Source organism: Ambystoma mexicanum, chromosome 8 (genome assembly GCF_040938575.1).
Source record: "Ambystoma mexicanum isolate Mex_15411 chromosome 8, UKY_AmexF1_1, whole genome shotgun sequence".
Classification (NCBI taxonomy): Eukaryota; Metazoa; Chordata; class Amphibia; order Caudata; family Ambystomatidae; genus Ambystoma; species Ambystoma mexicanum.
In genome coordinates this window covers 811,822,878-811,837,207 of record NC_090929.1, presented here as the reverse complement: position 1 = coordinate 811,837,207, position 14,330 = coordinate 811,822,878, and the positions used below count along the sequence as shown (strand labels likewise).

Here is a 14,330-nt window from a genome sequence, read left to right as displayed (position 1 = left end):
TACGGGGGATTGAGACCCATCATGGACTTGCGCGGTTTGAACAAACTCCTCAGGAAGGACAAGTTCAAGATGGTTACTCTCTCTCAAGTCCTCCAGGCCCTTCAGCTTCAGGACTGGTTGGTGTCACTCGACCTCAAGGATGCTTACTTCCATGTGCCGATCCATCCCAAGCACAAGAAGTACCTGAGGTTCGCGGTTGGCGACTCGCACTTTCAGTTTCGGGTCCTGCCGTTCGGATTGACCTCCGCCCCGAGGGTTTTCACCAAGCTCATGGTGGTGGTGGCAGCGCATCTCAGGCAAGGGGGGATTCACGTCTACCCCTACCTGGACGATTGGTTGATCAGGGGGAGCTCTCCCGAGCAAGTCCTGGATCATCTGTCCGTCACCTGCCACTCCCTTCACAGGCTGGGCTTCTCCCTCAATTTAAAGAAGTCCCATTTGACGCCAACGCAGAGGCTCGGGTACATCGGAGCAGTGCTCGACACTTCCCTGGGGCAGTGTTTTCCTCCCCAGGTGAGGGCTCTTCACATTCAGCAGATGGTGCGCAAGTTTCAGCATGCCCAGACGCTCCCAGCGTTCGAGTTCTTGAGGTTGCTCGGCCTCATGGCATCCTGCATTCTTCTGGTGCCAGAGGCTCGCCTGCGAATGAGATCTTTGCAGTGGGCACTCAAGATGCAATGGTCACAGTCCTCCGGCAGGATGTCGGACCCGATTCAGGTGCCGCCCTCGATCGCCCGGGACCTTCTGTGGTGGGCCGTCGAAGGCAACTTGATGAAGGGGGCTCCATTTTGGCTTCCCTGGCCGGAGGTGACGATCGTGACGGATGCATCCCTCACGGGATGGGGAGCTCATGCCAACGGGCTGACAGTCAGCGGTCGTTGGTCTCCGTCGGAGTCCAGACTCCATATCAATCTGTTGGAGCTGAGGGCCGTCAGGCTAGCCCTGAAGGCTTTTCTGCCGACTGTGCGAGGAAAGAATGTCCTGATCCTGACGGACAACACAGTGGCCATGCACTACCTCAACAAAAAGGGGGGGGCAGGGTCACTTCCTCTGTGCAGGGAGGCGATGCAGCTCGAGTTCTGGGCCATCCAGCAGGAAGTTTCGATCTCGGCAGTTCATCTGGCCGGAGTCGAAAACGTGACGGCGGACGCTCTGAGCAGGCAGAGCACGATCTCTCACGAGTGGGAGTTGGCTCAGGAGATTCTCCTGGTGATCTTCGCCCTTTGGGGGACCCCTCAAGTGGATCTCTTCGCCTCCAGTGTCAACCGGAAGTGCGAAAGGTTTTGCTCGCGGGAATTTCCTCCAAAAGGAGCCTTAGGAGACGCGTTCGTGGTGGAGTGGTCGTTCCCGCTGCTGTACGCGTTTCCTCCAGTCCCCGTCATCCCGCAAGTGCTGCGGAGGTTACGGAAGTTCGGTTCCCGGATGATCCTCATTGCTCCGGCGTGGGCTCGGAGGACGTGGTACCCGGACCTTCTCGACTTGTCCATCTGCCCTCCACGTCGTCTTCCCTACCGAGACGATCTGCTCTCACGGGAGGGGGGTCTGGTTCTCCATCCAGAGGTCAGATCCCTCAACCTTCACGCTTGGCTTCTGAAAGGTTGAGGTATAGGGATTGGGACCTCCCTGAAGACGTGTTGGAGGTGTTGCTTTCGGCCCGAAGGCCAGCAACTAAGTCTCTGTACCGTTGCCGTTGGCGTAAATTCTGCGACTGGTGCAGAGTTCGGAATGTGGATCCTTTTGCATGTGACATCCCCATGGTTCTGTCCTTTTTGCTTTCTTTGGCCCACAGGGGCTTGCAAGTGGGTACCATTAAAGGTTACCTGGCGGCGCTGTCCATCTTTAAGCGCTCGTCTGATGAGTGTTCTTACTTTAAGATCCCTTTAATTTCACAGTTTCTCAAAGGGCTCACTAATGTGTTCCCTCCGTCACCTTTCCTGGTGCCCGGTTGGGATTTAAACCTTGTTCTTAGGTTTCTTATGGGTGCTCCGTTTGAGCCTTTGCATTCTTGCCCTTTGAGGCTGTTCACTCTGAAAACTGTGTTTTTAGTTGCGGTTACTTCCGCTCGCAGAGTGAGTGAGTTACAGGCACTTTCAGTTAAGCCACCCTTCACTGTTTTCCACAAGGACAGGGTTGTCCTTCGAGTTCGTCCTTCTTTTCTTCCGAAGGTTGTGACGGAATTTCATTTGGCCCAGAAGGTTGTTCTTCCGGCATTCTATCCTCCTCCGCATCCTGGTAAGGAAGAGGAGAGGCTCCATAGGCTTGATCCTAGGAGAGCTTTAAGCTTTTATGTTTCCCGCATGTCCCGGGTCAGAGTGGACGATCAACTCTTTATTGGTTACGCTGGTAAGCGTTTGGGGCAAGCTGTGACGAAACAGACTTTGTCCCGCTGGATTATTTTGGCCATCTCGGAGTGTTACCGCTTGGCGGGTAAGGACCCACCGGCTGGCTTGCGGGCCCATTCTACCAGGGGTGTGGCTGCATCTACTGCGCTGCAGAGGGGTGTTCCTATTCGCAACATCTGTGATGCAGCCACCTGGGCTTCAGTACATACATTTGTACGGCATTATTCCCTCGATTCCATCAGAGGGCAGGATCTGGCCTTTGGCAAGGCGGTCCTTTGCTCTGCTATTTGATTGGCTATTGTAAATTTGTTTCTAAATTCTTTCCCTCCTCCTTGTTTTGGTACTGCTTTGGGAGTCTGTCATAGATATGGAATACGTCGGAGGACCCAATCCCCTCGAAGAACAAGTTACTTTCTTACCTGGTAACGTTCTTTCGATGGGATGGTCCGACGACGTATTCCATATCGCTCCCGCCCTGCCTTCCCCGCTGCAGAATTTCTTTTGCGATTGCAGCTTGCGTTCCGCAAGGCTTTGTGTCTGACTGGCAGTTGACTTATGTCACACGTTCTGGGGGAAAAAACTACAACTGAGGCTACGGGCGTCGTGCGTCCTACTTATCACATCGGATGACGTCGGACGTCGGAGGAGGTCCTAGATGTCGGCGCATCGACGTCATCGACGCAGGACGCAGACGCCGGAAAAGTTTCCGAAGCAGCACAGCTGTGGTGATTACATGTCATAGATATGGAATACGTCGTCGGACCATCCCATCGAAAGAACGTTACCAGGTAAGAAAGTAACTTGTTCTTCTATCTGCTTGAATTATCTGTACACGCGCTACTCCTCATGCTACCTCATGTGAGAAAAAATACAATCTGAGGGTCCTACACGCGTGAGGGATCATGGGTACAGTGGACGTCACACTAGGGATAGTATTACTGGCACGCCCATTTTCGAGTTTCGAAAAACAAACTGTAATACTCTGCAACTTCCACTAGATGTCGGCCTATGCACAGCATGTGATCTAAGCAGATTCCACAAGCCTCTGAAATATATATACGATGTTAAAGGGATGTTATGGTTAAGTTACACTAGTAAAAACCTATGCAATTCAATGGACAAACATTACAGGGACGTTATGGTTACAGGTAAAACAGAAAACCCCCAGAAATTTGCCACAGCATGTGAATCTAAGCAGATACAAGCATCAGAAATACGATTACGGTGAGTAATGTGTGTGTATATATATATATACATATATATAATTTTCTGAGGATTGTGGAATCTGCTACTTAGTTCACATGCTGTGCATAGGCCGACATCTAGTGGAAGCTGCAGAGTGTTACAGTTGTTTTTGAAACTCAAAGGGTCGACAGTGCGTGCCAGTAATAATATCCCTAGTGTGACGTCCACTGTACCCAGATTGTTTTTTTCCGTCATTCTAGATGGACGCTTATAGCGGAGTTCCTCTTTCAGCTTGTAGCCATTTACTATTTTTCAATTACCAATAGTTTATTCTTACTATACTTTATATCACGGCTGTCGACACATCAGACGCCGGTGAAGACAAGAAAAACGACCGTCGGAAGACTCCCGCAACGGATCTGTTTCAGCCTTGGAAGGCCGCTCCGGGCTTTGGCCCACACAGTAGGGAGAGAGGGGGGTAGGTCATTTTAGAATGTATATGACCCTTTTCTTACACTACATTCACCTAGCTGCTGTATCATTCCGTTATGGACAAGACCCCATTTAAATTTTGCCCCAAGTGCAATAGGAAATTTCCGTAGGTCGATAAACACCTAGTCTGTAACCTGTGTCTCTCGAGAGACCACGTTCAGGGTTCTTGTCAAGCGTTTAGGCTCTTCAAGCCCAAGAATTTGAAGGACCAATCTGCTAAACTCTGGTCCCACTACGCCAGGCAACTTGAGGCCATGGAAGTAGAAGATGCGTTCAGTGACGGCAGCATTACTGCAGTTTCTGAAGGTGAAGGCGACTGGGTGGCTTCGGTTACCCAAGCGCAGGCCCCCAACCCCGGAAGACAGGCCGGCGGCCTTGTTATGGGGACAGCATCCGGCAGCGGAAGCGCTATTGCTTCATCCACCACTAACACAACCCAAGGCCGAGACTCAACACACGTGTCGAGCGGACGGCAAATAACGACGTCCAGGGAAAGGTGAGTGGAATTTCTGTTCTCTGAGCACTCTTGTTCGAGATCGGTGCATGACAGGTCCTGGCCGTTGAAGGACGGCACAGACGTCGCATGAAAAACTCCCAACGAGGGCCAATCGTCCGCAGGCGAGGCTCCAGTTCAGCCTGCACCCAAAATTCGATGTTCTACGTCAAGTCACGGTACTAGGCCCCAAAGAGTCAGGGAAACATGATTCAGGGGGCCAGGGTAAGGAGAAATAGTCCAAAAAGAAGTCCTCTAAGACCCCTCATAGGGATAAAACTCAGCGAAATCTCAGGAGGCTAGGCCCACCCCTCATAGGGAGAAATCTCAAGAGGCTAGGCCCAAAGAACCTGTGTTACTTCCAACAGATGAAGATTTAGGGCTCCCTTCTCAACCATTGGTAATCCCTAGTTCTGCACAATGGTCGGCTGAGGATATAGACAGGTTCATGAGATGGATGTCCTTCATGGCCAACTTCTATGAAAAGGACCCTGCCTATTTCAAAAGTATCCACTCCTCTCCCCCCACTACAGCACCCTCTGGGTTACAGATCCCTGCTCCACCCCCTGCTAAGAGGTCTCGCCCCGAGAATCCAGTGCAAGGCACAGTCATTGACCTCTATGACCAGGACTCTGACCATGAAGACCTCTCTATTCAAGAGGCAGCGGACCCTTATTACAGGGATGATGCAGCAGACCCTTATTACGGGGATGATGAAGACCCAGAGGTTCACCCTGAGGCAAATATGTATCCCATGGACTCATCTGTTGATCAGGATTCCCCGGTCATGGACTCATCCATTGACAACCTACCCCTACTAAATGAAGTGCTCGTCAAGGCGGCAGAGCATTTTCAGATAGAGACTCAGGAGGTACAACAAGATAAGGATCCTAGGAAATAAGAAGGCTGTTACGCAGTTTATCCCTCTCTTCAAGTCCATTCAGCGAAAGATACAGCCATCGCTGGAGACCCCTAATCTTATGCAGGCAGTGAACCCCTGCATAGAAAAACTGTTTAGACCTGCCCCTTCTGACCCGCTGTATATCAGAGGGCAACTGAAGCCCGATTCATTAGTTGTCACTACGACAAGGAAGAGAGCTGGTATTCCCATAGCTTCCTCTGAGGCCCCGCCTGACAAGGAAAGCAACAGACTTTACACGATGGGCAGAAAGGTAACCTCCTCTGCAGCATTCCAGACTAGGATTGCTAACAATTCTACCCTGTTGGCCAGTTACAACTGCCACAAATGGGATAAGGTCTCGGCCTTACTGTTTTCAGCCCGCAACCTCTTAAGTCTCAGGTGGCCACAGAAGACAGAGCAGTGTCAAGCTGCTTATTAAAAACCAATCTTGATGCCGCGTACAACGCAGGCTGGATAATAGCAGAAGTGACTATTATCAAGCGTCACGCTTGGTTGCGCTTATTGGGTTTTAAACCAGAGACGCAGGCTACCCTTATCAACATGCTCGTTGAGCCCAATGTGCTCTTCGGCATGGCTGGCGAGGGCACCTTAAAGACGGCCAAAGAAGAATACGATACTCACGTCATTGGGCCAACTGACCAATAAACCTACTGGCCAGAGGGGAGCGGATATTGTATAGAGCTCCTCGAGAAACCCCGGAACCACCCCCCACGACGAAAGACCCATTCCAAGGAACGCCAGCGTATACTCCTCGAGGAAGTCACACGCTTCTACTAAAGGACGCCATCTAAGTCGTCCCGGCCAACCAGATAAACAAGGGAATTTATTCAACTTACTTCCTTGTGCTAAAAAAAGATCTAACTATGCGCCCAGTATTAGATATGCACCCTGTGCAAACAAATATGTCAAGCCACAAAGGTTCTGCATGACTACGCTACAAGAGGTATTCCCTCTACTAAAGGGGGATTACATGGCAACACTGGATATGAAAGATGCCTATTTTTATATTTCAATGTTCCCAGCGCATAGATTCTTGAGTTTCAAGATAGCGAACCAGCACTACCAATTCAGAGTGCTACCCTTCGGATTAGCATCCGCTCCAAGGGTATTCACAAAGGTACTGGCGGTGGTGGCAGCACACCTGCACAAGGAGGCAATCCCAGTGTACCCTTACCTGGACGACTGGCTGATTGCAGTCCCCCCTGATTTGCAGGCAAAACATTCATAGAACCATCAACCTACTCTTCCAATTGCGCTTTTCCATCAACGAGAAAATATCAAGCCTAGTGCCAAGCACAACCAAACAGTTCCTAGGAGCTGCTGTCATAAACACACAAGAGGGGTTGGTCTTTCCATCAGAGAAAAGAGTCCAAAATATGTTACTACAAATACCACATTATCAGGCCGGCAGCCAGATAAGGGTGCGCAAAGCGATGCGTTTGCTAGGCATGATGCATTTACCTGGTACCTCCCGCGCGAATGCACATGCAACCCATGCAGGAGTGGTTGGCGAAAGAGTGGTCTCAGGCGAGTGGTCAGTGGGATGATCCAATGGTCGTTTCGCCAACACTAGTACAAAATTTTCGCTGGTGGACATGGAAAACTCTGCTGAAGGGGAAACTCTTCTACCATCTCGAAATACAAGCGATTGTCACAAAGGACGTGTCGCTAGCTGTGTGGGGGGGGCTCATTACCTTCACCACACAGCTCAGGGTGTCTGGTCTCGCACGGCAGCACAGAACCACATCAATCTGCTAGAACTACTGGCAGTGTTCAAAGCCCTTCAGGTGTTCAAATCTCCCCTAGCGAACCAATCTGTGCAGATCTTGACGGACAGCACTACAGCGATGTTTTACATCAACAAACGGGGGGCACACATTCTCCAAATCTGTCCAGGCTTGCGCAACAAATTTGGAAATGGGCACTAAAACTGAAAATAGTCCTATCGTCACAGCATGTTTCAGGGGAGCTCAACTCTCTCGCAGACTCATTGAGCAGAGATCCACTACCAGAAGAACATGAGTGGCAACTACACGCAGGGGTAGTAGAACACCTCTTCTCTCTATGGGGTTTCCCCACAACAGAGTTGTTTGCTACAAGCGAAAACAGACAATGCCCAGACTTTGATTATGCTTTATCCCCCAACGCCGCTAATGAGGAAGGTAGTGAACAGGATCCACAAGGAACACTTGACGCTCATCTAGTTGCTCCTATGTGGGCAAGGCAACCCTGGTATCCACATCTGCACAAACTGGCGATGTGCAATCCCATCAAACTCCTTTGCCAGTACAATCTTCTCACTCTGCACGGGGGTCTAACAGTACACCCTCAACCTCACTCAATGAACTTGGAAGTATGACTCCTGAGGTCAGAGTTTGGACATCTTAATCTGCCACAAAGATGTATGGATGTCTTGAAAGAATCAAGAAAGCCCAACACTAGGCACTTTTATTTTGACAAGTGGAGGAGATTTGTAATTTGGTGCCAGTCTAAATAGATGAACCCCATAGAATGTACTTCTTCCCACATTCTAACTTATATGCTCCACTTGCTAAATGCAGCGTTAGTATTCAAGTCCTTTAAGGTCCACCTGGCGGCTTTGTCAGCCTATACCACTTCCCACAATAAGGTCTCATGGTGGAAGGTACCTGTCATCAAAGCATTGATGGAGGGAGTAAAGAGACTCCACCCTCCAATTTTGAACCCGCCGCTAGGATGGGATCTCAATGTTGTACTCAGTAAGCTCATGGTACCCCCTTTCGAGCCGATGCGTAGGTCTAGTCTCAAACACCTGAATTATAAGACTGCCTTCTTAGTGGCCATCACTTCCATAAGAAGAGTTAGTGAAATACAAGCATTGTCAGTGCAGGATCCTTTCTTTGTTGTACACAAAGACAAGCTGGTTTTACATACTCACCCTAGGTTCTCCCCTAAATTAATCTCTAAATTTCACCTAAACCAGTGTGCTGAGGTACCTGCTTTCTTCAAGGAACCCACCAGCTCAGCTGAGGTAAAACTCCACACACCAGATGTGAGGAGAGCGGTTCTCTACTATGTTGACAAGACCAGACCGCTAAGAAAAACAGATCAACTGTTTGCCTCCATAGCGCTAGGCAGAGAAGGTGACCACATTTCAAAGAATGCCATCTCTAGGTGTATAGTCAGATGTATTCAATTGTGCTATTCCCCATCAGACAAGACACTGCCATTTACGCCCAGAGCTCACTCCACAAGGAGCACAGGAACCACTCTGGCTTTCATTGCAAATGTCCCTCTAGACAGCACTTGCAAAGCAGCTACATGGAGTTCAGTACACACTTTCACTCCGCACTACTGCATTGACACTTATTCCAAGACAGATACACAAGTGGGACGAGAGGTTCTAAGACATCTGTTCACTCACTGACCTTCTCACATCCCACCACTTCTAACACTGCTCGCTAATCTATGCAGAGCATGTGATCTAAGCAGATTCCACAAGCCTCAGAAGGGATACATTACTCACCGTAATCGTATTTCTGATGCTTGTATCTGCTTAGATTCACATGCGCCCACCACCTTTCCTCCCCTCAGAGAGAAAGCGTGTGGATGCTTATGAGGTTGTCTAATACGTATCTGCTTGGATACAACTGCACTCGCGCTACACCATGTCAGAAAAATGACAATCTGAGGGACCTCGACGAGGGAGAGATCAAGGGTACAGTGGACGTCACACTAGGGATAGTATTACTGGCACGCCCTGTCAACGTCCCTTTTTGAGTTTCGAAAACAACAACTGTAATACTTCCACTAGATGTCGGCCTATGCACAGCATGTGAATCTAAGCAGATACAAGGATCAGAAATACGATTACGGTGAGTAATGTATCCATATTAGTACATTGATGAGTGTGAGCATGGTTCAGCAATTTCAGGTAATGGAATCAAACAGGATGGCAAGCAAAGAAAGCTGCATTAAAATGGGTTGAGCATAACAGACTCTGCTCAGCACAATGGGAAGACACCACATTTTCTGTCACCCTAACAGTGATTCATCAGTTTACCTCCGAAATCAAATCATCCTCAAGCAAGTTCCTTCACTGCCAAGAAGAATGTGGTGATCAAAACCATCTCTAAAGAAAGGAGCAATCTTCACTCATTATCTATTTTTTATTCGACAGATAACTGGTTGGTGGTACAGCGTGCGCACATCTGCATCTCACAGCAGTGCCAGTGGGCACACTGGCCGAAGTAATGGACAATCTGAAGTGGCTGCCCATGCTTGTGCCAGTATGTGTGATGAAATGGTGGTTCTTTGGCGGTTGGCTGTCCTGGATCCCACGATCAGCCCTCAGAGGTGAGCACAAATTACTACTTGGGAAGTCCTATGAGGGGTTAGAGGAGGTGGGGGATAGCTGAGGATGGCAAATGTTTTCGTAAACAATTGAGTGAAAGGTAAGAGTTGGGGCATCATTGGAGGGTCTGTGAAACTTAATTGTACAGGTGAAATTTGTTTGTATGATTGTACCCCATTATTGTGGTGGGCTAGTCCCCGAACTTGATTGGTGGTTGTTATAACTTGATGTCGCCTATTTTAAACCTTCTGAATTAAACTTTAAATATAAAAAAGAAATGGAGAGAATAAAAAGCAGTTATTTTTCCCTTTTGAGCTGAAGGCTGTTAAAGGATTTCCTTTTGTAGCAAGTAAACAGTGGCTTTGAAAGAATAGCACTTCTCGAAAAGAAAGTAAATGTAGAGGTAAAAACAATGTAATTAATCTTATGCAAAATAACTTGTTTTAGCAAAAGAAAATTATCTACTTTAAATGGATTTGGCAGAAAAATTGTAAATCTCAATATGCCTTTCTCATGACCCCTTTGAAAAAAGACACTACTTTTTCATAACAAAATAGACTATTTGATTCACTATGTAGTGTTAGGTTATGTTTGTTGGCATTTTTATAGCACACATGTTCCACTGGTATAGACTTGCTGTGGTATTGGCTTGTCTGGGGCATTGCAGGCTGGAGCCATGGTACCTCATTTGGGAGATTGTGTAGTGGGAGCATGTCTGAGGGTTGTGCGGAGTGCTGTAAATGTGCCAGTGCTGCAATAAATTAGGCACAGGGCATGTGAAAGCTAAGGCTATCCTCTGGAATACATTTTGCAGAGGGTGCATCTGCAGGGACAGCAAGTTATAAGTGTGCCTTATGTGTAGGCTTTTCAAGTGTTGGGAATGATCAGACATCAAGGTAGATGTGCTCTGATAGTGATATGGAGTGCATGTCACTGTAGACTATGTGTACATCCAAGGATTGTTTCAGTTTAGCAGTTATTTCACATGCTCACTGACATTCCATCTAGCAAGAAATTATCTGTATTAGGAGGGTGCTGCTAGCTGAAATGGCCAATCAAACTCTTAAATACTGGGGATTGGGGCCTTACCCCACCTTCCATCTACTTTTTAAAATAAATGTGACTACTTACCTAACCAATTCAAAGAAACACAAATTTGAAGATTTCGGAGTTGGTGAAATTGAATTCAGTGAAATCTACATTATTGGCTTCTAAGAGCAGTCCAAAGTATGGCATGGTCCTGGATGCCGCAGATTTGAATGGAAAGGGCATCTAGCGTTGATTTGGACTTAAAAAGAAGTGCCAAAAAGTAGATACAAATTCTGGGTTTAGGCAGCACATGTCATAAAGAACCCGTTATGCGATGCATAGAGACCAGATGCATGGGGCCACTGGTAGCCACAAGAGAAATGTAGGGTTGGTGTGATCCAAGGGATCAAGATTGAGCATCTGGCAGCTAAGTTTTCGACAAGCTGGAGTTTGCGAAGGAAGTGTTCTAGAGTGCTGAGGTTAAGGTCATAAAGTATATCAATGCAAGGCTTGTTCTATATTTCCATGGTCTTGACATTTGCAACACCTTTTTTGCGAGTTTTATAGGCAAAAGAAAATATTAATTTAAACATTAAAATATGAAGTCTCTTTACTAGCCAAAATAACATTGAAATACCTTCTAATTAACATTTGGCATTTTTAACTGCTTTCAATGTTTTGTTTCATTGTGCATTGCCAAAATTACTCGGCCAAATAGAGTCCTCCATGAACCTAGCATTGCTTGATTAATGAAGCCACTACATTTAAGTAGAACTGTGCCATATAAATATTCTAAGGGGTACTCAAAAGTGGCGAGAGCAAGCATTGTGGCGAGAGAAGAATACAAATAAATACATTATTTATTTGTGTCTCAGTTCCTCAGACCTTAAACGAAGGTGCAGTAATACCACTACTGCAAAATGCCTGAAGGATGTGTGATGAATCCTGCAGAGTCCTCACAAAGACCATACCTAAAATCACCTTCCAGGTGGCCGGAGAAAGGCGGATCGTTCCTGATCCTCCCCCTGGGGGTGGTAATTGCTGGGAGGATCACCTGGGAGAAGGGCCCCAGTGGAGCGGGAGAACTCTGTTGGGTGAGACGCGATATTTCTTCCTCTAGGGAAGAAATATCAGCGATATAAGTAATGGCTTGTTGTCAAAGAGCCTTTAACTTCCCAAATTGAATATCCTAATGTGGGTGAAAATATTCCTAAACACTTATGCATTTGGAGGAATGAAACCCCTTTTCAAAACCATGGAGATTCATAGAGCTAGAAGCTCCCCTAACTCCCAAAGGAATAGTAAAGATAAGTCTGCAAAGAATACCAATATAATCCCTGAATAGCTTTTCTTTTCTGTAAAGCCAAATCTTTCAGTTAATCTTTAGGATATTGCTATAGGGAATATCATTAAAGAAAGAAATGAGCATGAGATTCCCAAATTCCCAATTGGAAAGCTGATTCTTATATTATGGATTCCAAGTCCCATAATCCCCAAAGTACTGGGACGAAGAAGAGGAATGAAACTACAAAGTGCAGCTTGTTAATGTAAAGCTCCCTCACCTGAGGGAGGCTGGGGTGCTTAAAAGGCCCCCTCAGGTGCAGGACATTAGAAAGGAGAAGGAGAAGGAGCAGAGCGTTAGTCGTAGGTGGAGGAGTTGTGAACTTGCTGCGTTGCAGCAGGAGCAGAATCTGGAGGAGGAAGACAACGCTGGCACCGCTGTCGACTGGCGCGCAGTTGCTGTTCCTGAGAGGGTCTTTTCCTCCAGAAGCTCTAATTGCAGAGGTCGCACAGCGGGAAGCGTCGGAGATGGAAGCTTTCTGCCTGAAAACCTAAGTTGCAAGGGTTGCGCAGCAGAAAGCAAAAGTTTGCAACGCTTTCCCCACAATAAGGCTGTCTCCGGTGGCAGGCAAGCACCAGAGAGACTTTGGGGCCAAGAAAGCTCAGTGTGCGAGTGGCACGGGCCGCAGAAGACTGGTAGAAGCTGGTTCCCGGATCACGAGAAGCAGCAGAGGACCTGGGAGAAGCGAGGCAAACGGACGCCATGCCAGACCCGGTGAATTCACTAATGAATTGTGACCCTGCAGCCCTCTGTAACTGCCTGCTTGCTCAGACCAGGTCCTTTAAAGCAGGAAACACGCATTGAGCGAAATACAAGAAAAGAAGTAATTTTGAATACCAAACTGACAAATCAGATCATTAGTATTTTCTAAACCACTCTGACTGTGAAAGGAGCAAGTGGAATGATAAGCGCTTGATTATCAGACCAACGAGGTGTGATTATAAATGTGTGGGTACATTTGAAAACAACCAACAGGAAGGGGGCAATAAGTCAAGAACCCAATACAAACTACCATTGCCAAAGCCAAAAGAGTTATAACAAAGCAAATCCAAGAGGGGGCAAATGATAATCCATTTGTTTGTAAAATGTATGGCCCGTGTTTAAAGAGTTTCATAAAACAAACTGGGTTAAACCCACGTTGTCAAAGGCAAAGAACAGTCAGAGTGAGACAGAATTATTGTCAGTGTTTGTGTAAGGACAAAGTGGGGAAACAAGAGTGGCAAGAAGGCTGCCCTTCTGGTGAAGAATATTAAGGAGGAGTGGAGCATGACGTGTAGGGTGTCTGGAATTGACAAGTGTATAACAAACAAGGGGGTTGTGGCCTGCAGCCATACAGTGAGAGTGCAACTCAAGAAAGCACCTGCCTGATCCACTTATAGATGACCATTAGCACCTTAGACGGACAACAAGAATAAGTGCCGGAGCCTGGAAAAGTGCTGGTGCAACATCGTGGAAGATCTGAAACGAGAACCCTCTCCGTTGACGTGGAATTTCTACAATGAGTTTTGCCCGACGCGACAAGATGGCGCCTGTTGAGCAGTGAAGACTGGGCCGTCTGCTGAGGCACGTGGAAGCGCGGACGTAGGAGGCAGCTGAACGGAGCTGCCGTGGAGAACACCCCACCTGTCGACCTCTACGTGCGGATACTCCCGGAGGGAAGCACTGGCCGATGCTGTACGCTGCTGGTGGCGCAGGATCCAGGGCAAAGTCACGCACTGAGCAGTGCGGTTGGGAGCAAGGGCGGAGGTCTGCGCCGCTGGCGCAGCCAGTACTTCAATGGGACATTGCTGAGGGGCTGTCGTCGCGGCTGAATACGAAGTTGCAGATGCCGGAACGGGCGGTGGAGGATGAGGGAGGCGGTGAGTGCCAGTGCTTCTGAAAGCCCTTAAAGAGCTGTGCAATACCGTGGAATGCCCACCCGCTCCCCTCACAGCCCCTGGTCTCTGACCGTGGATATTCTTAGGGCACACTTACCCATTGAAGACTGCAGGGCAGAGAAGGGCCGCCTGGGCCTGCTCCCCACAGGTAACTGGGGAGTGGAATGCGACCATACTGGGGGAGTAATAGCGGGATCCATACGCAGGAATAGGAGCACACTGCTCTCTGTAGATTGGCAGAGATAATTGTCACAATTGCCTGAAATATGGACACATAAACCTTGAACACTACACACAGTATGTCTTCTTTGTGGT

At 48.0% G+C, this 14,330-nt stretch overlaps 1 protein-coding gene across 2 annotated transcripts in view; it reads left to right on the top strand.

Moving 5' to 3' along the window:
- Window positions 1-14,330, top strand: part of ZSWIM8 (zinc finger SWIM-type containing 8) — a 3,132,642-nt gene that overhangs the window by 1,288,626 nt on the left and 1,829,686 nt on the right. For both annotated transcript variants that reach the window (XM_069610680.1, XM_069610679.1), the window contains one exon: window positions 9,594-9,769. In XM_069610680.1, the coding sequence (XP_069466781.1) occupies window positions 9,594-9,769 (176 nt within the window). The remainder of the gene's footprint in view (window positions 1-9,593; window positions 9,770-14,330) is intronic.